The sequence below is a fragment of the Plecotus auritus genome, assembly GCF_963455305.1.
Source record: "Plecotus auritus genome assembly, chromosome: 4".
In the NCBI taxonomy this organism is placed as follows: Eukaryota; Metazoa; Chordata; class Mammalia; order Chiroptera; family Vespertilionidae; genus Plecotus; species Plecotus auritus.
The window spans coordinates 7,342,410-7,367,385 of NC_137775.1; the positions used below are offsets into that span (position 1 = coordinate 7,342,410).

The window sequence follows — 24,976 nt, forward strand, 5'->3', positions numbered from 1 at the left end:
TATGTTAGCATGGTGACTACCTGGGGAGTTAAACATTGCATTTCAAGCTGCTGATAACATTATATGCAACAATGTCATCTGTAAAAGGTATTTATTTTCCTTAATCTTGGATATTACTATATTATGTTTTGAGCACTGAAATAAATCTCCAATTTAATATTGGCTGTTTGATGGTTTTCAATACTAAATGATCAAACTATAAACCTGTTTCCTTGAATTTTTAAAATACAGAGCTATCATTAAATTCAATTAAAAAACAGTGGCTAAAGATAAGAAAAAAAGATATGTGATTTTCAACAAATGAATGCTCGACAATGACTTTATAAAGTCTGAGCAGTATGGTTTTTGAAATAATTTTAAAATATCTTCTGAAAATAAATTTTAATTTTCAAATCACAAATACTAAAAATTTTGACAAAAGTAATTGTCAAATACTTAAAATATACAAAAATAAATTTCTTATTAAAATATGCATCAATTTCAAGTTAAAATAGTAAAGTGTAATTTTAAAACTTTATGTCATAAGACAAATAAATTATAAGTATTTTCAGACAATAAATTCACTTTTTGGCCTTATTAGTATTTTTTAGAAACTCTATTCAATGGCTAAGAGCTTAAATTACAAAAATCCAAGTATAGTACCCTGTTTGGCATAATAGACAAACAATTCTATATAAGCAATTACTTATATTTAATATGTGTTATTTAAGTAATCTATAGTTTTTACCTAGAAACACTGATTTCAAGAACTTTTGTTTATCAATAATTAGGTCAAAAATGTATTAAAAGATATTATTTCTAATGTCAAAATGAAAACCCTAATGATTTTTTGGAGAACAATCTATATAATTTAATGCACACTTTCCAATGAATAATAACTATAAAGAACTAATATATAACAATTTCACCGTAAACATTAAATTATTTTAAGAGCATTTCAATGATTTTAAAGGATTCTATTTCATTTCTTCTCTGTCAATGCTTCCTAACGTGTGGTCCCCAACAAAAATTGCCCAGCAATTTGTGCTTTAACATGCCCTCCAAGTGATTCCAACATGCTAACGTTTAAAAAATCACTGCGCTATATAGTCTTTTAACCTGGAAAAAGAAATGATATTCTAAATAGATTTTCATTAATGAGACAAAAACTTACCAGGAGGTGGCTGTGAAGGGTTAAAACTTGCTCGTAGAAAAGGAGGTGGAGGTATTGGACTGAATCCAGGAGGAGGAACCGGCATTGACACAGGAAATGCTGGTGGGACTAAACTAACTGTAGGCACAGCTGGTGCTACTGGAATCTTTGTGGATAGAAAATAAAAAGTCCATAAATCATTTTATCCATCTGCAATGATTACATCTTAGAACACCTAAAGGTAAATTATTTCTATTTTTTGTTTAGGAAGGTAACAAATACCATTACATTAAGCTGCTTTGTTCCTTTCCTTTTTGAATACTTGTAAAAGTCAGTCTACTTGGGTAAAAGCAAGGCACTATTTTTCAACCGATAGTGTATGCGGAGATTGTGAAATCCATCTTATATTCAAGTGATATAAAGTAATGGTACCTCTATGAATAGTGAATATAAGGCTCAATTTTAAATTGCCATCTCCCAGTAAGTTTATAGTACCTAACTCTGCTATGCAACCTAGGAGCCATGTCAATAACAGCTTTAAAATTACTCCAATTTCTCATAAGTTTATTTTCTACTCCTAGCATAAATACCTTGTTCTCATCCTAGGTGCAATAATCCCCAAATATTTATCTGCATTATAGCTATACCGCTCTTCTAAATTCCTATTATATCAATAGTCGATCAACATCTTAACTTCGTTATCTAAAAGATACTTCATATGCACAAAACTTAACTTCCAATTGTCCTTCCCCAAAAAAAACGCTTTCCACGGTCTTTCCCATTCTCAGGTAGCAGTAACTCCATCTTTCCAATTTCTCATACCAAAAACCTTCCCTCTGCTCTTTCTCACAACTCAAATCTAATTGTGCCATGAGGTTCCATTGGTGATAACATCAAAACACACCTAGCTTCTGACTACTTCTCATTCCTCCACTGCTATCAGTCTAATCTAAGCCATCATCATCTCTCACTGGGATTGCTGTCTTTTCACTGGTCTCCCTGCTTAATGCCCACTAGTCCATTCTCAAATAGTAGCCAGCACAATCCTTTAAACTGTAAGGCAGGTCAAGTCACCACTTCTTCCTTCAACATCCTCCAAAGGATCCCCATCCCAAAGTTTTTCCAGAGGTCTCGTTTCTACTAGTCTAGCCTACTTGCTATTCCTCGAACACACCAAGCATGCGCCTTTTCCTTGGATAGCCAAATGGTTATTATTTAAGATGGTAGCACTACTCATGCTGATCATCCTTACACTACCTTTTTCCTTCCAGAGTATCTCATAAACTTACTTATTTTATATTTTCTGTCTCCCTTCTGGAGAACAAAAGCTCTATTAAGGGCAGGGATTTGTGGTTTTTGTTGTTGTTTTTTTCAGTGAGGTATCCCAATCTCAAGTGCCTAAAACAATAAATGCCACAGAGCACGCAATCAGTAACCATCTGTTCTATAAATAAGTATTTAAATATGAATTAGATCATTTCTAAAAATTCTTTTTAAAAAGGTGTTTGTGTAAACTCTTATTTGTTGCATTATGGACAATTTCCTCCAGGTTTTATAAAGTAAATACCTGAGTAAAAACAGCAATGTAAAACAACACATTCAACAACAAGGACACCCAGCACTAACCTGTAACACAGCAACAGGTGGAGGAAAAACCTCTGCCTGGGTTGTGACCACTGTTTCCTTTTCAACGGGAGGTGGGCTCTGAGTTGTCTGGACCGTCTCTTTAACAGGTTCTGAGCTTTTCACAGTTTCCCATTCTAAACAAAATATTTGAAATTGATTTCCTCTAGGTAAGTGCAACTTTTCATTTTATTTCTATGTATACACTTATTTCTTGTTTGCCTAAGTCCTTCATCTACCTTGGCACATCTATCTTTAAGATGGATCCATAGCTACAGATGCCAATTTAGGTTCTGACCAGAAAAATCTAATTAGGATACTAAGGACGAGTCCAAAGAAGCATGACACAAGATACAAATGAAAGGTAACAAAAATATTTGGTCTAAGAAAACACTTAGAAGGGATATAATACATATGTATCGCAAAGGCTGTCTGACATAAGAGGAACCAACCTTATTCTATATTTTGTCAAAAGGGAAAAACCAACAAGTACTAACCCAATACCGAAAATTCTTTCTGAAAATACAGCGATCCAAAAATAGAATGGTCTAATGGTTCCTCCAATGATTCTCCATCTCCCTCAGAGTAAGGATCAAAGTCATTACAATGACTAATAAGACTACATGAGGTCACCCTTTTGTATCTCTCTGACTTCATCTCCTACTACGCACTCCTCACTTACTTTGCTCAAGCCATACTGGTCTCCTGATCTCTGAACAGGCTTTGCACTTGCTGTTCCTCTATATGGAATGCATTCCCCAGATAGCTGCACATCTCACCCCTTCAACTATCACCCTCTGCGATAAAAACTGCATTAGCTCCACAAGTAGACTGCCTATCCACCCTTATTTGATTTTTCTTCTTAAAACTTAGAAACAGAGAAACCAAGATGGCGGCATAGGTAAGCACCTAAACTGCTGCCTCGCACAACAATTTCAAAACTACAACTAAAAGACAGAACAGACATCATCAGAACCACAGGAAAGCTGGCTGAGTGGAAATTCCACAACTAGAAGGAAAGAGAAAAGCTCATGGAGAATCAGAGGAGCTGCAAAGGGCTGAGGTACGGAGACACGCACACAGAGAGGAAGGGCAGCTGAGTGCCTGGCTGGCTTTCTCTGGTGGGAGGGGGAGGAAGCCCCCGACTGCACTGAACCCCAGTTCTGAATGCAGTGAACCCCAGTTCCGGGTGAAATCCTGTGGACCCAGGCTCATACAGGGGGAGTCTAGACTGTCAAGTAGAGAGAAAGGAACACGGAGACTCAGAGACTCCGGGGAGCCGCAGCGGGCAGGGGTCTGGAGGCACGAGTGCGCACAGAGAACAGTGACTGCGGAGGTTGCCTCAGGCTTTCCCTAGTGGAAGGGAGTCGGAACTTCCTGACCGCACTGAACCCCAGTTTTGACTGCACTGAACCCCAGTTCCTGGCGAGCCCCTGGGGACCCACGCTCTCACGGGGGGAATTTGGACTGTAGGGCGGAAACTCAGGGGAGCCACAGAAGGCAGAGGTCTGGTGGCACGCGTGCAAGGGCAGGGCTGACAGGAAGCCAAGACTGTCTGCTCAGCCCTGAGACTCTGCCCCATCCAAGCTGAGCACAGAGGCTTTTGCAATTTTGCAAGTCTGGTCCTATAAAGCTGTCTCCAGCACCGAACTTCTCCCGGCGTAGACACAGCTGATCCTCACACCCAACTGGCCTGGAGGTCAATTCCTCGCAGTGATACCAACAACAATCAAGACTTAACTACATCAAGGCTATACACACAGTCCACAAAGGGGTGCACCAAGAGTGTCCACCTCAGGTTAACTGGGGAGGCCGACCCACTGGGCCACATAGGAAACCTAGCACACAAAGCTACCCTACCAACTCAGGGAAGCAGTGAAAATGCGGCGTCAAAGAAACAGATCACAAACGAAAGAAATGGAGGAAAACAAACGACTAGATATAGAATTCAAAACCATGGTTAAAAGGTTTTTCAAGAATTTCCTAGAAAAGGCCAATAAATTTAGCAAGACCCTCGAGGATATGAAATAAAAAATATTATACAGAGACCCAACAGCAGACTAGAGGAAAGCAAGAATCAAGTCAAAGAATTGAAATACAAAGAAGCAAAAAACACTCAACCAAAAAAGCAAAATGAAAAAAGAATCCAAAAAGTTGAAGATAGTGTAAGAAGCCTCTGGGACAACTTCAAGCGTACCAACATCAGAGTTATGGGGGTGCCAGAAGAAGAGAGAGAGCAAGATACTGAAAACCTATTTGAAGAAATAATGACTGAAAACTTCCCCCACCTGGTGAAAGAAATAGACTTATAAGTCCAGGAAGCGCACAGAACCCCAAACAAAAGGAATCCAAAGAGGGCCACACCAAGACACATCATAATTAAAATGCCAAGAGCAAAAGACAAAGAGAGAATATTAAAAGCAGCAAGAGAAAAACAGTTAATTACCTACAAGGGAGCACCCATACAATTGTCAGCTGATTTCTCAACAGAAACTATGCAGGCCAGATGGGAGTGGCAAGAAATATTTAAAGTGATGAACAGCAAGAACCTACAACCAAGATTACTCTACCCAGCAAAGTTATCATTCAGAATGGAAGATTAGATAAAGAGCTTCACAGATAAGAAAAAGCTAAAGGAGTTCATCACCACCAAACCAGTATTATATGAAATGCTGAAAGGTATTCTTTAAGAAGAGGAAGAAGAAAAAAGTAAAGAGAAAAATTATGAACAACAAATACATATCTATCAACAAGTGAACTTAAAAATCAAGTGAATTAAAAATCTGAGGAACAGAATAAACTGGTGAATATAATAGAATCAGGGGCATAGAAAGGGAGTGGACTGATAATTCTCAGGGGGAAAGGGGTGTGTGGGGGGGTGCAGGAAGAGACTGGACAAAAATCGTACACCTATGGATGAGGACAGTGGGGGGAAGGTAAGGGCAGAGGGTGGGGTGGGAACCGGGTGGAGGGGAGCTATGGGGGGAAAAAGGAGAAACAATTGTAATAATCTGAATAAAGATTTATTAAATTTAAAAACGAAACAAAACTTAGGAACATAGAAATACCGTATAGTTTATCTCTTTTGTTCATGATCTATCTTTCCACTAGATTCTAGTGACTAGAACATGGGTGGGCAAATTTTTCCTATACTAAAGTGGTGGGGGGAAAAAAGTCATATAAAATAGATAAAGCTTAAGTGAGCATGGCTGTGTTTCAGTACAACTTTATTTACAGACTAGGCTGCCGACAAGGTTTGGCCCAGGGACTATAGGTTATCAACCCCTATACTACAATGTGCACTGCATGAAATATTTTTGTCTGTCTGTCTTACTGCTATAATCCCAGTTCCTAAAATTATGCCTGGCACACAGCAGGAACTAAAATATTTGGTAAATGAATAAATGTTCTGGAGGAACATCTATCAAGACGTAAATGGAGAAAATGACAAGAAAACAACTGAAAAATTGACTGAATATATGAGTTGGCCTGAGAACAAAAATATTCTGAAAATTAGCTAATTATGCTACAAAGATGTGAAGCTATAACATACATATCATATTTCAATTATTTTAAGATTTCTTATTGGTTATAATTCCTAATCATTTTTTAAAATAAAAAGACAAGGTTTTTAAAAGAGCAAGTCAGAAGATCGTTTGTTTATAAGCAAATGATCTCTGCCATAAAATTACAAAGTATGGACACATAAGCATTCTCAAATTACATGAATATGAACCACAGGAATATGAACCATTCTCAACATGGATACTAACCAAAATAATCTAGGAAGTTTTTCAAAGAAGCTTATGAAATCTCTAGTTCTCATTTAAACTCAAGGAATTAAAGTATTTAGTTTTAAAAAACCTCCATATACACAATATATAACTCTTTGTCTTGAAGAGGAAAACCTTGTTAAAGACACTAAAAATGCTACATTTGTAGACGTCTAAAATACTGTCTTCTCTATACCCTGACACTTAATGAAACAGAACCCATGAAACATATACACTGAACACAGTGGTGTTTCCTATTTTTTCTCTTTTTGGAGGAAAGAAGCCAGGAAATAGAATAAACACAATTCACCCTATCATGAAAAACTCTTACCGATTACAAACGTTGAAGTGTGCTTTTTAAATAATAAAACTACCTTTAGGGTTCTTACCAGTATTTACAGTTTCCTGGTCAATCATGCCTCCTTCTGCAAAACCTTCCAAGTCGTCCACTTTAACTTTTTCCCATGGTATGTATGTAACTCCAAGGTCCACATCCCAGAACTGTTTGTATTCCGTTTTTACACCTTTGTTTAAAGCCCAAGCAATCTATCAGGAATTAGGAGAGGAAAAAGAAAGCTTATCAATACTGTAAAAACAGGGCAAAACATTAAAAAACATGTAGACATTGTAAATACAAATAAAATTAGTTTCAAAAATCAGTTGGACAGGCACAGCTTCACTACTGAGAGAACAGCAGCCATGAAAAATTTTCCATGTTCTGTTTTTGTTTGTAAAATAAAAACTGCATTAGATTGGAATTGTCCTTATGAAATTTATTTCCACTTCTTACTATAACTTTAAAACAACACATTTCCAGGAACAATATCCAAATCTACTTTTCACCATAAAAAATGTCAAGCTACATTATAGATAATTAGAATAGTTCTTATAATTTAAACAAACACTTGGTACTCCAGAAAAAGAGACCAGTGACACTGGAGTTTACAGGAAACTCTCTGCCATAAAATGACAAAGCATGGGCACATTAACTCCATTGAAAGCAGTTACATTAAAGTTTTTAATTCAGTTACAGAAACTGATGGAATAAATCATCTCCAAATTGAAGAAATGAAGTATAAATTAGTTATAAGAAGTAAAAATGGAAAAACACATAATTATTACTCAGTTTAAAGGAAAATAAAAATAAAACCTTCATAAGGGCCTGGGTTGTATGAAATAGGCTAAAAAGGAGAAATAATAGAAATAGACTAAAGTTTTGGGTATTTATCTATATCTAATTCTGTACTCAATAACAGTAAAATAATAAATTTCTGTCGCATTTTGCCCATTAACATTTTTTAAAAATGAATTAAATATGGAAATATTCCAATAATGCAATAAAACAAAAGCATGTGTCCCCTTACCCCAATCTCACCTTAATGACCTTGGACCCAATTTTATATGATCCAGAACTAAGCTTCTGAAGAGCCCGAAATGCATCTTGTCGATGAACCATGCAGACATAAGCACAGCCCCTGGGAGGAATCATCTATTAAAAAAAATGTTTCCTTTAGAAGGATATAAGGAGGGCAATTCATTCTGGCATTTTATGGTTTTAATGAAAAAGAACATTAACTACTGATGAATACTGAGTCGTTTTCCCTTTTCCTCCTCCAGCTATCTGTTTATTGCTTCAATTCATGTACAACTAGTTACTTAGTTTAAAACAAAAAAACAAAATCCAAAACCTAGCTGGTCTCACTCTAAGCCATGATGGATGCAAAATCTTAAATAGTCACATATCAATCAAAGTGTATCTAATACACAATAAAGAACTATTTAAAAAAGTATACAAACATGCATAAAATGCCACCAGATAAAAGGAGAATAATATTGTATGGCCAACATATTTGAAAGCATACGATTTATTCACAGTATTATTTCAATTTTTCCAAATAATAGTGAGTGATGTGTGAAGAATTATTGTTTGGGGTATCCTAACCTTAATACAAAATCTATAAACTACAATAGGTGATAAAACTAAAGCTTTGGAAGTTACACAACTTAATTTTTGCCAAGTATTTCTGGAAGTGGGTTTTAAAATGAAGAGGAAAATAGCCACATTGTAAAGATCTGAGATTTTTATTTACAAAGCATTTAATTATTCAATAGACTACCAGATCATAAAATTATCCTTAACGTATTAATTCAGAAAAAAAAGAGCCTTTCAATTTCTTTTGAAGAACTCAAAAGGCATTCTATCCCTTTATTATTACCCAGTATCTCATCAACTCTATTTGTTAAAAATAAAAACCTGTCCCTCAGTCTTGCTAACACTTCAAACTACTGTCATTATAATACCAAACCTTTCACAAGTGAAGTCTACCTAACCCCTTACATACTTCTTCAAATCTTATGATATAGACCCAACTCCTTACCAACCAATTGAAAATATTTTTTTCAAACTCTCAAAATAACCTACTAAATGCTAAATCTAACAAACTTTTCTTGGTCCTCAAAGGTCTTCTAAGTCTTACATCAATTTTTCAAATCCAGGATTTTATCACCAGTATACATAAATAACTTAGTGCCTATTAGTAAGTACTATACTTTTCCCCCCACATAAAGTATTTTATTTTTTATGTGCACAATAAAATAGCTCCACAAATATTTATTTTGTCTCTATGATATACAAAGCTCTGTTCTTGACACTGTGGGAAATGCAAATAAAATAAGATAGGACCCTGACCTCCTGCAAGTTCAGTCTGGGAAAGACAAGAGGCACACGTAGAGCTACTGGGCAAGTCCCAGCTGGTACTTGAGGTGCAAATGAAGTGTAAAGACAATGGTCTAGTGGCTTCCAGAGGAAGGGTCCCCACTTATGGCAGTTATGGAAGGCTTCTGAGAAGTAAACTTTCTTCTGGGCTCAACCTGGGAAGATACGCCAGGGCAGAGGACCCAGTTACTCGCCCTGGCATCACGTGGACATGATGGCTTTTTCTTCCATGTAGCTCATGTTTATGATCTCTTCTTCCTAAGGGTTTTCATTCTCTCATTTTATTTCATTTACAATTCTGTAGCTCAGGTGTGTAGTTCTGGGCTAGCTGGTTCATCCTGTGGTCAGCTGGTGGGTCAGCTGGAGCTCCATTCAAATGGGGCAGGTCAGCAGACCTGTTGGTGCAAGGACCATCAGCTACACAGCTTGTCCCAGCTCCCTGCGGTCTCGCCTCCTCCAGAAGACTAGCCCAGGCTTCCTCACATGGTGGTTTTAGTACTACGCATATAAGTGGTAATACGGGAGAGGGTGGAGATAAGGCAAGCTAATGCCCAAATGACTGTGGTACAAGGAAGACTACAAATGTCACAAAAAGGTGAAAATCCAAAATGCTTACTTGGATTCAGCATCTATTCAGAACACTGATGCCTGGCTTTGTAGTACTTTGATAAAATTCTGAAGATACTGATCATGGGCACCCCTATATTTTCAAATGTCAACACATTTCTGATACACAGCTAGGGCTGATAACCACCAGTTTGAGGGTAGGAAAAAATCAGAAAAACATTTATAGATTAGATGATCATGGATTCTGAATGATAGCTTTGTTTTGACAGGTGAAATTTAAAAAGCCTACAGCACTCTCATAGTGTAGAAAGACAAATTTGAAATAGCTAAGTTGAAACATTCAACCAATCACCTATTTATTAACCAATCACCAATTTATTCTCTTTATAACTCGGACTAATAATTTAGTTTTTTCACTGGTAAATTAAAGATATTTGAATTTCTACCCAGCCAGCATGTCTCAGTGGTTGAACATCAACCTATGAACCATGAGGTCATGGTTTGATTCCTGGTCAGGGCATATGCATGGGTTGCCGGCTCGACCCCCATTGTGGGATGTGAAGGAGGCAGTCAATCAATGATTCTCTCTCATCATTGATGTTTCTCTCTCTCCCCCTCTCTCCCTTCCTCTCTGAAATCAATAAAAATATATTTTAAATATATATATACATATATATTTGAATGGCTTAACCAGCTTCTTGTGAGGCTCTAATCAGATCTTACATATTTGAAGGTAAAATACTAAATGATCAAATTCAATTCAAATAAAGAATGCTATTATAAATATGAAAAGTTTCAACATATAACAAATGTTGGGATCTAACACTAGAAAGGAAAATCAGTCCATTTTCTAGCAAATAATGATAAAAGGTCCAAAAGACAGAGTATAACAGTAAATAAAATCATAGGGTTAATTAACTGTACGTATCCTTAAAAAACTATAAAACATTTCATTACTTAGTTCTGGTCCCAGGGAACAACAGCCCTTCAGGAAGAAGAAACTACTCAAAGAAGATTGGGCGGGGCAAAACCACTGAAAGAATCAAGTTGAGGAGTTAAAGCGTTAAGCTCAAGTGACTGGAGTTGCCCTGGCCACACAGGTTTTCTTGTCTAAGGCTGGCTTTGAGAGGAAGAGACAAAGAAGGGAAAGGGAGGGAAGAAGAGGCTGACAAAAGACTGGGACCTCAAAGTCCAGCTGTGTCTCCACACTACCTGTGTGCTCACGTGCAGGTGGATTACAATTCTGTGGACTCGGTTTCTTTTTTATAAAAAGGAATTAAACTAGATCACACTAGTTCCTGCTAACTCAAAATTCAATGTTTTTAGGGATCAAGTGTTAGACTACTATAAAACTCCAAAGAATTTTTGTTAGAATTCCATTTTAAAAATTAATTAAGCAAGATGATAAACAGCAGTAGAATGTATACAGAAATGATGAAAGTCAAACAATCCTTATAAAGATATGTATGAGCAGATACAATTAAGCTAATTAGAGACCAAAGTGACTCTCTGTATGAGTGAAAACTCTACATTCTTTTTTTTAACCTTAAACTGTTATTTAAAACTGATACTTACATTAATGGATTCAATCTGTCCAAACTCTTCAAACAGGTTGGTTAAATCCTGCTGGGTTGCCTTCTTGTCCACCTGACCAACCCAGAGGGTAGTGCTGCACACTGTCAAGAAAAAAGAGGCCAATGACCTAAATCACGTAGACAGTTCCTTTTTGTAAGGCGCTGAGTAGCTCTACTAACAATAACATTAAAATTTAAGACAGCATATTTAAAATACATGTTTACTGACATTTTTATCTTTTCTATTTAAAATCATTAAAATCCTAGGTATCTATCCATTTGCACCTATGCCAAGCCAGCCTCTATCATGTCACCTGTCCTCAAGCGTGGCTGCATACTTGAATCACTTTGGGTACCGGATCCCACTGTAAAGATGATAAATAGTATGGAGTATGACAGAGTCGAAGTTGGGAGTTTTAAAATACCACGGGTAATTCTAATGTGCAACAAAGTTTCAAAACACTTTACATTGCAATCTTGTGTACCTTTCAAGTATTTTTTTTTAATGTGCATTAATTTATTTCAGAGAGGAGTAAAGAGATGGAAACATCAATGGGGAGAGAGAATCATCAATTGACTGCCCTCCTGCACACCTTCCACCGGGGCTAGAGCTGTTCATAGGCTAACGCTCCTGGTTCATAGGTTGACGCTCAACCAGTGAGCCACACTGGCCGGACTAAAGTATTTTTCTGTGCTGGAAAGTTTAAATGGATGTTTGTCCCTATTAACATTTAAATCTAAAAACTGTATCCTATCCTTAAGGAAATAATAATTTCCATGAAAATATGAAGAGCAACAGACTGAATTAGAACTCCTTAACCGTTACAATAAAACACTTGGAAGCCACTACCAATTAATAAACAAATGTTACAAATGAGACATCTTGTCTACTTTTAGCTGTACTGTTCATGCCTCCATGAATATCTCCTTTTCCTGAACATCTTTTTCTTTACTTTAAAGCAAAAACGAGTCTCCCCCAGTCCATGAGGAGGAGACACTTGATTCCTGGAATGCTACTGTGTGTTGATGTTTCATATCCTCTGGACTATTCATAAAAACTCTTGTGTTCTAAGGACCAATGGTAGGGGAAAACTACTGCCTATGTTTAAAATGTGTTGGGACCACATAAAATTAATATTGCTTCCGAGGAGAGATTTGAGCTTTTTTAAAAAAAGAGACATCCTTCTCACCATACTTTATGTGCTTTCTGTTTTGTTTTTATTGTGTTTACCCGTGAAAATAAAACAGCAATAGAAAATAAATTCCATAGTCAAAACTATGTAAATGGTGGTAGCAACATGACAAATTAGGCAAGGAACTACATGAAAGACACACCAGGTAAAAGCTATGTCCTAAAATTGGAGATTCTGAATGCCTTAAATGTAATCATGGGAAGAGGCATGGTAGAGATTTTATGGTCACACCTTCGGCTCCCTTAGGGTCCCTTACCTTAAGAGATAATTAGAAACTTTCAGAGTGAGTTAGAGCAACATTAGATTAGATTTCATAATCAGATTAAGATTCAGGCAAAATAGTCAAAGATTGCTGAAAGTGCCAGAACTTAGTAAGCAGGTGGCTACTGCCTTTAATTAGAAGCCTGAATTTCCAAGATGCTTCAGCAGTACTATAAGTTATACCAATTATTTATCTATTTCCAAGACAGAAAGAATATATTTGGAGACCTCTAGAAATCAGATCACCTGACCAATGTTTAGCTCTTTGCAAAGAAAGACAGTATGTTCAATTTTATGTAATTTGCCCATCTGCAGTCTGCTGGTTCACCTTAGAAGTTATGTAACCCACTAAGAATCCTTTAGGCAGAATTTGGCACTAATTACAACTTACTTTCCTGTACCTCACATTCCTACTACGTGAACTCTCCTGTAGCCCTCTCCTAAAATAAACTCCCATTACTATGTAATTTGTTCTAATCATACATTATAGATTAACATATAGAGGAGGCAAAGTTTATACAATCGGAATGTCTCCAATACCATGTCAGTAAGTTTATAATTAGCTCTAAAGTTTACATGCTTCCTGCAATAATTACTCCTACAGACCTGGTGGTTAACTGGTTAGAACACGAATGCACAGAAGTCACGGTGTTCATGTAAAGACACTATGCCTGGTCCACTTTATATATCATTAGTCAAGTCTTATATTTAGTAACTTGCATTAAAAAAAAAAAAATTTCAGCCCAGCAGGTGCAGCTCAGTGGTTGAGCACCAAGCTATGAACCGGGAGGTCACAGTTCGATTCCCTCAGAACACATGCCCAGGATGTGGGCTCGATCCCCAGTAGAGGGCGTGTAAGAGGCAGCCAATTGATGATTCTCTCTCATCACTGATGTTTCTATCTCTTTCCCACTCCCTTCCTCTCTCTGAAATCAATTAAAAATGTATTTTAAAAAAATTTTAACTCTCTCTTGCCAAAACCGGTTTGGCTCAGTGGATAGAGCGTCAGCCTGCGGAATGAAAGGTCCCAGGTTCGATTCCGGTCAAGGGCATGTACCTTGGTTGCGGGCACATTCCCAGTAGGGGGTGTGCAGGAGGCAGCTGATCGATGTTTCTCTCTCATCGATGTTTCTAACTCTCTATCCCTCTCCCTTCCTCTCTGTAAAAAATCAATAAAATATATTTAAAAAAAAAAAATTTAACTCTCAATGACCTTAGTATTTGAGTAGAAACTGCTCTTCCTTTCTTTTTTCTCCCCTATCACATTACAAAAGCCAAGGATAAAATTATTCATTTACCAAATTCTCAGTAAGATTTAGAGGCTCAGTAGCAGATAACTCTTTTCTTAGTATCTGTTTACACCAAAGTTTGTAAAAGTGTGTTGTCACTTACCACTTAATGTTTTAGACCGAATTGGAGGTAACCCCTTCTTCTGTCGCTCCTTCTCCCTTTCTCTAGCTCTTCTCTCACTGGAGTAGGAACGTGATGATTTCCTCTTTCTCTCTCTTGAGCGCGAGCGTGATCGCTTTCTGTGTTTACGCTTTCGAGATCCCGACCGTGACCTAGACCTTCGTTTTCTTGGTGATCTAAAAAAAAAAAAAAAAAAAAAAAAAAAAAAAAAAAAAAAAAACTTACTTTACTACTAATGACAATGTTCTTCCTATATTAAATTTCTTTCTTCGAAGAGAGAGGGAAAAAAGGGTTGTTTTATATTTATCTACCTCTTAAAAAATGTAACTGTAGTCAAGTATCAAATATGCATTTTCTCTAATCTATATACTACTTAGGTACACGAGTCATAAATATTTTTTTTCAATAACTCTTACTGAGTCTGGGTTATTATCCACAACCATGAAGAACAGGAAAATGAGACCCCAGAAGGGCCTTTCTCCTAGTGTTCCAATTTATTTTTCAAAGAGTCACAATCAGGGACAAAAAAAAACAAGAAAATAAAAAAGATCCTGTAGGTGACGTAGTTACATTGTTAAAATTATGAAACAAAGAATGTTTCCAACAGAGCGTTAGGCCACTATATAACTCTGCTTACAAGCTTTCAACTTCTCCAACATGCTTATTAAGGAGGCGCTACAAGACAAAGAAGCCACTGTGCTACAACCAAATTATAACTAACGTAACTTCTTCAGCCAGATAAGTCAGTGGCAGGAGGTGGATTTAGAGAAAGCTGACTGGTCAGGCTCTCATTGAGAAGAGGTAAATACACATAACGTCTTGAAACAAACAAGGAATGACTAAAAAGGTGATCAAAGATACTGCTCCCTCTTCTACCATTTACTTACTGTCAGATTTTCAGGGTGCTCATGTGCAGAAAATAGGGGATAAAAAATGTAAAAGACTAATGACTTTCCGTTTTAATGTAGTTTGTAGTAAAGCCAATGTGTACATGCTCCATAGAAATTTACCAGGTTAAGAAAAACCATCTAACTCAAAGTTGAATGAGCATGTACATTAATGTGCCTTAGCCATGTTAAAAAGCTCACAAAAAAACATTTATAGGATATTTTATAATAGTTTGATATTATGATTACTGTTTATGAAACATTTTTGTAGTGTTATCTTTATGATCATTTTTGGTATTATTATGAGATGAAATGGAATGTGAGAAATACGATAGAATTTCTAACACTTCCTCCACGGCCTGACTTAACTGTTGTTCTGAGACATTAATACCCTAAAAGGTGGATGTAATAAAAATATTATCCTATATAATAACCTATATAATAAAAGGCTAATATGCAAATTGTCCCCTCGGGAGTTCGACCAGAGTTTGAACGCTCGCTGTAATGTGCGCTGACCACCAGAGGCGGTGAAGAACATGGCAGGCAACCAGCGGTGACGGCAGGGTACTGAGGGAGCAAGGGAAGGAGGAGGCAGGGAGGCCGGGAACTTGTTCGGCCCTGATTGCTGGCCAGGCCTACGGACCCTACCCGTGCACAAATTTCGTGCACTGGGCCTCTAGAGTTAACTATAATCAGACATAATCCAAAATCAAGGTCTCATGATATGGCTGTGATTCATGTATATTATTCAAATAAATGGTCACAGATATATCCAAGTAAAAACAGAACAAACTATTTTCTGTTTAGCAAATTCTGAATTACTTCTTTCTGAGACAATATAAGATATAATTCTAAGAAAAAAAAATTTCCTTTCATCTTGATGCAAAGAAATAAAGCCAACATTTTAAATGTTTACAAACAACTATTTTTAAATATCATGTAGAACCTTGAACGAGAGCGTGAATGTGTTCTTGATCTCGAGCGAACAGCCACTTTCTTTGCTTCTTGTTCAAAGATCTCCTCTTCCGCTCCATCTTGCCCTTCATCTATATCCATGTCCTTAATAGTCAAAAGAAGAGCAAACAAAATACCTCGTTTAGAATCAGTACATGTTGACATTTCTTCCTTACAAACTACTCACCATAGTAGCATTAATGTCTAATAGTTAAACATTTAGAATGCAGAGCTTAGGTGGGGAGAAAAAACATTCAGGACATTATTGTTTTACATAAAATGAATAATAAAATATTCTACCTAAAATAAAAATTACCATCTTTTATAATATTTTTCTCTAATTTATAAATTTATGACCCAGGAAAACATTTACTTTTTACCTGTTGCTGAATATCTATGGAATCATCCAAATTTGCTTCAGGTTCAAGGAAATGCTGTTGACTGCTCCCTTGCGAGGGTGACGCAGAATGCTCCGATCCAAATGTTCCTTCTTGACTATCCTGAGGGGTTGCCTATTGAAAATGTATACAAATACACAAACATTGAGAAATAGTGGATATTATTACAAATGTAAACACACAAACATGACAATTTCTAAAAATTGAGCCCAGAGCATAAAGAAATTCTATGTTTAATCTTTTATGATCAATCTAAACTTACACTTTTGTGTAAATCCAAGTTTAATTAAAAGCAAAGCAGAACTTCATAAAGGGGAGAAGACTATACTGTTAGACTGAGAAAATCAAGTGGGTCTTCAAGTGAATTTTTAATTGCGGAAAATATAAACAATCAAGAATTAATAAAGGGAGGATATCACGCATGGTATGTAATGTAACCTACACATGCAGTCAGGGCGACTATGTTTAGAGTGGCACTAGTAATCCGATTCTTTTCTCTAGGACACTATTAAAACTTTTAGACAGCCATATTGAGCCTACTGATAAATAAAAATGCTTAATTTATTTTACTTATTAATCTATCTTAAATACAATAGGGCAATTGAATTGGTAGAGCCAATTAAACAATTTATTCAATTTGCTACACTGTTGATATACCTTCCAATTCTAAATGTTTTTTAAACACTATCTACCTTATGCATTAGAAGTCGTTTTTCTTCACCACTCCCTTTTCTTCACTCATTTTTTAACAATGACGCTTTTAAGAACATCTACTCCTTTCAGAAGGGTGTTATTACTGTATCTTTTAAAGTTATGGATAATGTATAGAGCAACTAAGTAAGCCGAGATGGGAGAGACTGAGATTCTTTAGAATCACATTCTCAAGTTTGTATTAATTTTCACCTGTCACTCCAATAACTTGGTGTTAATTACAAGCTGGTCAAGAGTACTACACCTTGATTTTCCTGCTTCTCCTAAACCTTGTGAAATAAAACTGGAACTAAGGCAATTCAAAAGTGTCACAATGATAGATAAACAAATCTGTTTTTGGATAAACTCTTCCATCACGACTACCTTTTGCCTCTGTAACAGCACTGAAGTAACTGTCCCTCTTCCACATTTCCGGTCTTTCACTGTACCTGTTACAGGAATCAGAATTCTGCCTGTGCCCACACGATGTATGCGCTTCATTAGAGAAGAGGTTACTTGAGGACTTGCTTTTCTGTTCACCTCTGTGTATACTATTTGTCTAACAATGCTTATTTTAAATGGCTGTGATGTTGTATTAAATTCACTTTCACCAAAAAGTTGTGAATATTATAAAGATATTTCATTTCACTGAACTTCAATTTTCTATGGTATAAAAGGGGAGTCAAAAGACCTATCTCATCAGCATTAAATGTACTCACCCTAATAAAGTTCCTGCCACATGGTAATAGCTGAAGTAAAGGCAACAATCTATTCTGTCATCACTGCCATCAACAACAGCAAAGTCATCATTACCTTGCTTGAGAGGGAGGGAACTGACTGAGTGGAGAGGAACTACGTTGTGGTAGTGAAAGCCCATCTCTGTCTTCTGTTCGCCACTTCTAGGATACTGAGATTAATTTCTACAATGTTCTCAATCCACTCATAAGTTGCTTGAGTACATTTTGATTACAGAAAAAAATTGTTAAATCCTAAAAAGACTAATCTTCCTAATAACAGTTGAAGAAAAATCACCCTACTTAATAAGAAACATCAATTTATAAAATACAGACAGCAGTAACTCCAACGGCCACAAGATGGAGCTATAAACCTTTTGAGGCTGTTGCTGTTCCAGGAGTTGCTGTCTGAGATGTTCCAGGTTTTGCTGCTGTAGTTGCTCTGCTATCTGATGAAAAATGGAATTGTTCACAGATTCTGAAACGTGAGAACTAAAAGGAAAAACAAGTTGAAATATATTTTAAAACCCAGTAAAGATAATATAAAAAGAACAGAGTATTTAACCCTGACCCCCAATGCCAAGGAAATGAAACATACTCTACTACAATGTTTGTTTTTGGAATACTAACGAAGAATATGGAATACCTCAAAACATTACTATGTTAAGACAGAAATATACTCGGCAATAGTGTTTCAATGCATGACGTGTTAGAGATACTCTGATAAAGGTTTGACATTACTATCTCATGCTATTAAATATATATGTTAGTACTTTTTACAATAGAACGTTTTAAGAAAAGCTCAATAAAACTTCTAAAATCAGTTTAAAAGTATTTAAACAGTCACTTTAACTTCTCTAACTATGAAATAGTGGGAGAAATGTTCCATTAGTACATATGAAATCTATAATTATAATGGATAATAAAATCGATAAAATTAATCTGCTTTCTTTAAAAAAGCACTCATGTTATTAGGTATGCTAACAGAAACAATGTTTAGATAAGAGGAAATAATTTAACTACACTCCGGGAAATTCACGCCTGGAATAATACACCTGGAATTCTGGTTGCCACAAGGTAAAAGGAACAAAAAAGAGGGCATCCCAGAGGGGACAATCAGGATGGTGAGGAGTCTTGAAACAGTTAAAAAAGAGTACATCATCGGGAGCAAAGGAGCCTGAAGAGGAGAATGGTCCCTATCTCCACAAACTGAAGGGCTAGGTCTCAAATGATAGTGGAGCAAATGTTTCCTTGCTTCAGAAAGCACAACGGATGAGTGTGTAGATGGCAAATCAAAAACAGGATTCAGTAACAAAAGAACATAAAACAATAATAATTACTTAACTTTTCATAATGGAAGGCATGATTACATTGGATAAATACCTTGCTGTCGAGACTATTAAAGATAGAGGATTCTTATATTGTTCAAGCAACTGATCTACATAATTTCAAATGCTTCTTCTAACTTCACAACTCAATCTAAAACATCAGTTGTTAATGTTTTCAAGTAGAATCTCTTTATCAAAATAATATATTTGTATTTTATTTTATATAAATAATCTTTAAATACATTATCCCAATATATAAAACTAATAGAATGTTTGAAACAAGATTCCCAGAAGTTCTCCCCATTCATCAATCCCCTTCCATTCTCCCACCTTCCACCCCACACCCAAGATTGTCCTTCCCAATGTTGTTTTCATGAACCTTCACAAAATTTAGGGAGGGGAGGCTGAGCTAAATAAAAACATACTATCATTTCTTTAAAAAAATAAAAATAAAAAAATCCCACCCTGGCCAGTTTGTGGGAAGAGCTGCAGCTGAGGACTGAAGGGTCCTGGGTTCAATTCCAGTCCAGGGCATGTACCTCAGTTGCAGGCCCGATCAACGGGCATGGTCAGGGCATGTGGAAAGGCAACCAATCGATGTGTCTCTCTCACATCGATGTTTCTCCTCTCTCTCGCTCTCTCCAAAATCAATGGAAAAATATCACTAGGTGAGGATTATCAACAACAACAACAAAAATCCCTACAACCCTAACCTCTACTTCTCCTTAGTCTGATACACTTCCAGAATTTGATATACTTCCCAGAAATGACCCCTGGCACTAGAAGCAAGCTTCTTTCCTATTATTTCAAATATTCTTATAAGTGAGATAAATAAAACCTAATATAGATACAGAAAATATCACAATTAGATTTATCAACATTCCCATAAAGACTTTTGATATAGCCAACTACCTGTGAAGATTTGAGAGTCAAGTTAATATAGTGAGGCAATGAGAAAACCATCCTACCATCATTTTGTAATGTATAGAGCAAAACAGCCTAACTTATTCAAAGGATATCTAATAGTTCAGAATGCAGCATTCCACCCAATGTTTTATAAAAAAAACCATCAAACACTTATGGTTATAAAGAAAAACATAATGATGCTTACAGTTGAGAAGTTGGAATTTCTTTTTTTGGGTTCTTCACTCATGCTCAGAATCTTCCCCAAAATCAAACCTATCCATCAACTTCTGGGGGGAAAGGGGTGTGAGGAAGGGGAGGAAAAGAGAGACGAGAGGTTAAGAAGTGCTTCTCACAAATATGTTACAAATGCTATTTTATTTAAAGGTCAATTATGTCCTCACGAATTTATCTGTATCACTCAATAGTTATATGAAACTGTTTCATATTATTCCTTCATGTTATACTACACTAAAACATTTTATTTGAGTGGATCTTTACTTTTCTTTAAAATACTGACATACATTGCCTTATGTAACAGAAACAGAACAAATCATGCTACACAGGATAAAGACCTAATACTCTATAGAAGAAAAAATTAGAATCAAAATAAAGTGGCTTGCCAATGGTAATAAAGCTTGATAAAAATATCTAGGACTATCATCAATGATCTATTCCTAGTACAGTTCTAAAAATGCTCCAGTTTTCTAAATGATCAATTTGAAGAATTTTATGTGGTCTAGCTATTTAGAGTCAGCCTAAATTACACTTGGAAGCTGCTGGCTAAAAAAATCTAGTAACTCAATAAATCATTATTTTCTTTGGAAAATAATAGTAGCAAAAATAAAATATGGGTAATACTTTCCAAGGTATTTTAATATTCCCATAATTAACAAGAATAATGAAAATATCACACAATAAGCTATACGGGAAAAGTTTTCAACTTAAAAAACACTATAGTTAGACCTCAATTTATCAAAATATTATAGAATAATGACAACTTGTAAAAAGTTGTTCTTTAAACTTACACAATGAACAGCTTTAATTTTAGCAGGTTAAAATTATAGAACACCATAATAATACATTTGTAACATCCAAAAAAGAAATTTAGAAATTCAGAAATAATTCTTTGCCTTAATGGTGAATTCGAAATTGTTACTGACCTAAAAACTTTTATCTTTATGCAAAGGAAAATACTGTAAATGTTTCAAACAGAATTATGAAAGTACTTAATTTAAGAAATTTGAGCCTTTTGTAAAACTGGTAACATCTTGTACAGTAGACATTGAAATAATTCTATGATAAAATTCAATTACCCACATGATAGTATATGAAATCCCCTAAGTCACATAGAACAGACTTGATAACTTAATTCTACCTTGTTAAAAGACACTCCCTGTTCTAAGGGATTGAGCGTATTGGCTGCTGCAGCTGCCGCTGTAAGCTGTGCGGTCAGAGCCTGCAACTGCACAACAAGGCCAGCATCCAGGGCCTGCAGAATGGAAGGCTGGGGCTTCTGCTGTTGTATCTGTAAAGTCTGTATCAACTGCTGAAACTGGAAGGGAAAAAAGGGAAAATTAATATAAACAGGTGCTGGGTTTATCTACCAGAATGCCCATCTAAAGCTTTTAGTCAATAGAATTCATTCTAGCCTTTGGAGATGAAGAAAAAAATGTAAACTAACACAAAACAAGAGTTAATTTTTAAAAAAATAAATTTTGTGTGCCCTCTATAGAATATTCCTTAATAAATTTGTCTTGCTTCTGGAAAGTCAGAACATTTTAAACAAAACAAAGTGTTCATTCAATGATAACCAGATAAACTCATCACAAGCAGACTGGTTTTTTTCACTAAGCTTTTCATCTCTTCAATTAACTGCTTAATCTCTGTAAAAGGACAAGCACTGACTACAACTGCTTTTACTATCTTTAAGATCTGACATCTGATAACATGTTTCCTCAAAGCAGGAAAGCAAAGAAATCTGTCCCTTAAAGCAGAGTCCAAAACTAAGGAAAATAAAGGTGAACAGTGAAACAAGAGTTGAAAGTAACCCTTCTTCCCCCTTCTTCTCATCCACCCTCTTAGTAGGAAAAAGTACAAACACCACTCAAGATGACAGTAAGTAAAATAACCTCATGCCTATCTAAAATAGCAACATTAAGAAACAAAGTAGTCATTTAGCTATCAAATAAACATTTACTACAGACTGCTAATATAATACCAAAAAAAAATAATTTAAAAATATACGATGGTTGAATTACCGCACTAAGGAAACTACAGAACAGACAGAATGAAGGGAGGAAGAAAGGAAGAGAGAGAAAAGAATAAAAGGGAACTGGTGAGGAAAGGAGGGAGGGCAGAAGGGAGGGAGGGAGGGAGGGCCATATCTTTCCTTTACACACTTTAACTGCCCCTTTTGGCACCCCATTTTCCCCAATAGCACTATTATATTCAGTCACCCAGGTTTAAACCAGTGCAGGATCCTACTTTTCCTCTACTCTGCAGTTGATATTCTATCAATTACTGTGTCTTCTTGACTCTATGTACTATTTCTCCTGGAAAATCCCATCTCCTGCCAAAAGTATTTATTTTCTTAAGTATTTTTAAAAATGGAAACATTTACTTTATGAATGATTTTCAAAGTATCAGTATCACAAAATAAAATTAATAATCCAATAATTTTATGTATTACCAATTCAGTTTCCTAACTGTGCCAAAAATGTAGAAATTGGGTCTGATATATGAATATAATTGAATTGGTTGTTATATTTTGTAAACTCCAGAATGGTCCCTTTTTTTTGAGATTGTCCTTTTTAAAGTCCCTACTACTTTTCACATAGTCATTATTCCCTTACATTATCATTGTTACCAAAACAAAAATACTCCTATCTCCAGACCTTCTCTCCTCTCCCACCCATTAAAGTACAGTTCAGATCATGTGACTTCAACATAAAATTATCTAGCAATTCCCCACTGCTTAGCATATCAATCCTTTATTTCTCAGCTCACCATTTATGTATAGTAAAACCCAGGCCCCACGCTTTAATCTACCATTTCAACTTTTTCACTAAAAACTTACTAGTATATGCACAGGCCACCTTATCCTCCAGACAACTCAACTCTAAAGTATCTTTTGTATACCCAATATACATTACTCATTCCTTCCACAAAAAAGTATTAAATGCCTACTAGAATCTAGAAACTACAGACACAGCAGTGAACAGAACAGACAAAAATCCTTGCCCTTGTATAGCATACATTCCAGTGGGAAAAAACAGAATAAACAAAATAAGTAAATTATACACTGTAACAAGATAGTATGTGCTAAGAAAACACACACACTCTCTTTAGATGGTGCATTATGAAACAATCCACTAGGAAAATAATGAGTTCTATATCATTGTCAATATTAAGAAAGCTTCTCACCTGCTGGCCTTGAGGACTTTGTAAGATCTGAGCTACAGCTGTAAGTGTATCTGTATTTGCTATCTGGGATACCCATGGATCAGGTAAACCTTGGACCACATTGGCTGGAGTAACAGGTGTCACAGGAGTTCCTTTAAAAAGAGACATTACACCCACCCCAATAAATTTGTAAGTAAATAAATAAAGCTTGAAAAGGTAGAGAAATTTGCTCTGTCACTTTCATAAAACACATACAAATTTATATAAATGTTTTTATTTTACTGTCTCCATTTTAAAAAATCATTACAGAATTAGGTAGGTTAAAATACCAAAGGATGGTCCATTCTTGTCTACAATTAACTACTTTAATTTACTACTATAATACTTAGTAGTAAGTATTAAAAATCTTACTACAGATGAAAATTCAATTACATAAAAAAATAACCAAAATGCAATCTTCAATGAAAAGTTATAAACTAGTAGATATAAAACTATTTTTTATTCAGAAATGTGTGCGCACACACACACACCAAAAACTAAAAATATATACCAAAATGTTAACGAATGTAATTCTTGGATATGATAAAAAAGTATGTCAATTAAAATTCAAGAACTGATTTTGAGATGATTATTAAAGCATTCTTGGCTCCATCAAATAATTTTTTCATGGTTTCTTATAATATTATGTTTCTCTAGTATACTGTGAAATATTATCAAGTTGATTTGCATAGAAGTTTAAAAGATTACAGGCAGTTAAATCAGGAAAAACCTAACTGACAGACCGATTTCCCAAAGACTTTTTATGTTTATGTATCTAAGGATTAAAAATATTCAGCTCCCTAGTTTTTAGAAATGAATTACTCACAAATGTAATGTCTGATTTTATTTTTCCTTCAAATTACTTTTCAATTACCTAGTCTAGTCAAATTCTCCCGCACTGCAGAATCATTATTTTACATGTGAATAATCACCTGAAAAGTATGGGTACAGTATTTGGAAAACAAGTCTGTGTAAAGCAACGTACCTGGGGTATTGCTCATAGCAGCGGTAGTACTGGCCAGAACAGGTGTGACAACTGGAGGAGGAATTCCTGCTGCCATATCCAAAAGAGGCTGAATAATCTCACTCTTGAATACATTGTTCTTCTGCCATAAATTCAATACTCTCACTATTTTACTCTAGAAGAAAAAAAAAAAATGACACTGATTTTTTTGCTTTCAAACCTTAGCACATCCTATTTGGCCAGTGGGTGGGAAGAATGGATTAAAATCATTTCTACAGGACTTTCCGGCCCTGTAATTTTGCATTCGGTAACCTAACCTGACTTGGAAAAAACCACACAGGTTCGTTCTGACAGATACACAAGTTAAGCAAAAGCTACGTTTAGCAGAAGGCGGGAAGGGCAACTAGGTTTCAGCTTCCATGTGA

General features: G+C 35.7%; 1 protein-coding gene across 1 annotated transcript in view; it reads right to left on the reverse strand.

Moving 5' to 3' along the window:
- The window catches only part of SCAF8 (SR-related CTD associated factor 8), a 71,191-nt gene that overhangs the window by 5,310 nt on the left and 40,905 nt on the right, over positions 1-24,976 (reverse strand). Inside the window, 14 exon segments of the mRNA XM_080663719.1 lie at positions 1,154-1,298; positions 2,759-2,892; positions 6,918-7,074; positions 7,904-8,017; positions 11,387-11,487; positions 14,232-14,425; positions 16,083-16,195; positions 16,471-16,602; positions 18,287-18,404; positions 20,352-20,386; positions 20,389-20,433; positions 21,522-21,698; positions 23,570-23,700; positions 24,573-24,726. Coding sequence (XP_080519845.1) covers positions 1,154-1,298; positions 2,759-2,892; positions 6,918-7,074; positions 7,904-8,017; positions 11,387-11,487; positions 14,232-14,425; positions 16,083-16,195; positions 16,471-16,602; positions 18,287-18,404; positions 20,352-20,386; positions 20,389-20,433; positions 21,522-21,698; positions 23,570-23,700; positions 24,573-24,726 — 1,750 coding nt within the window.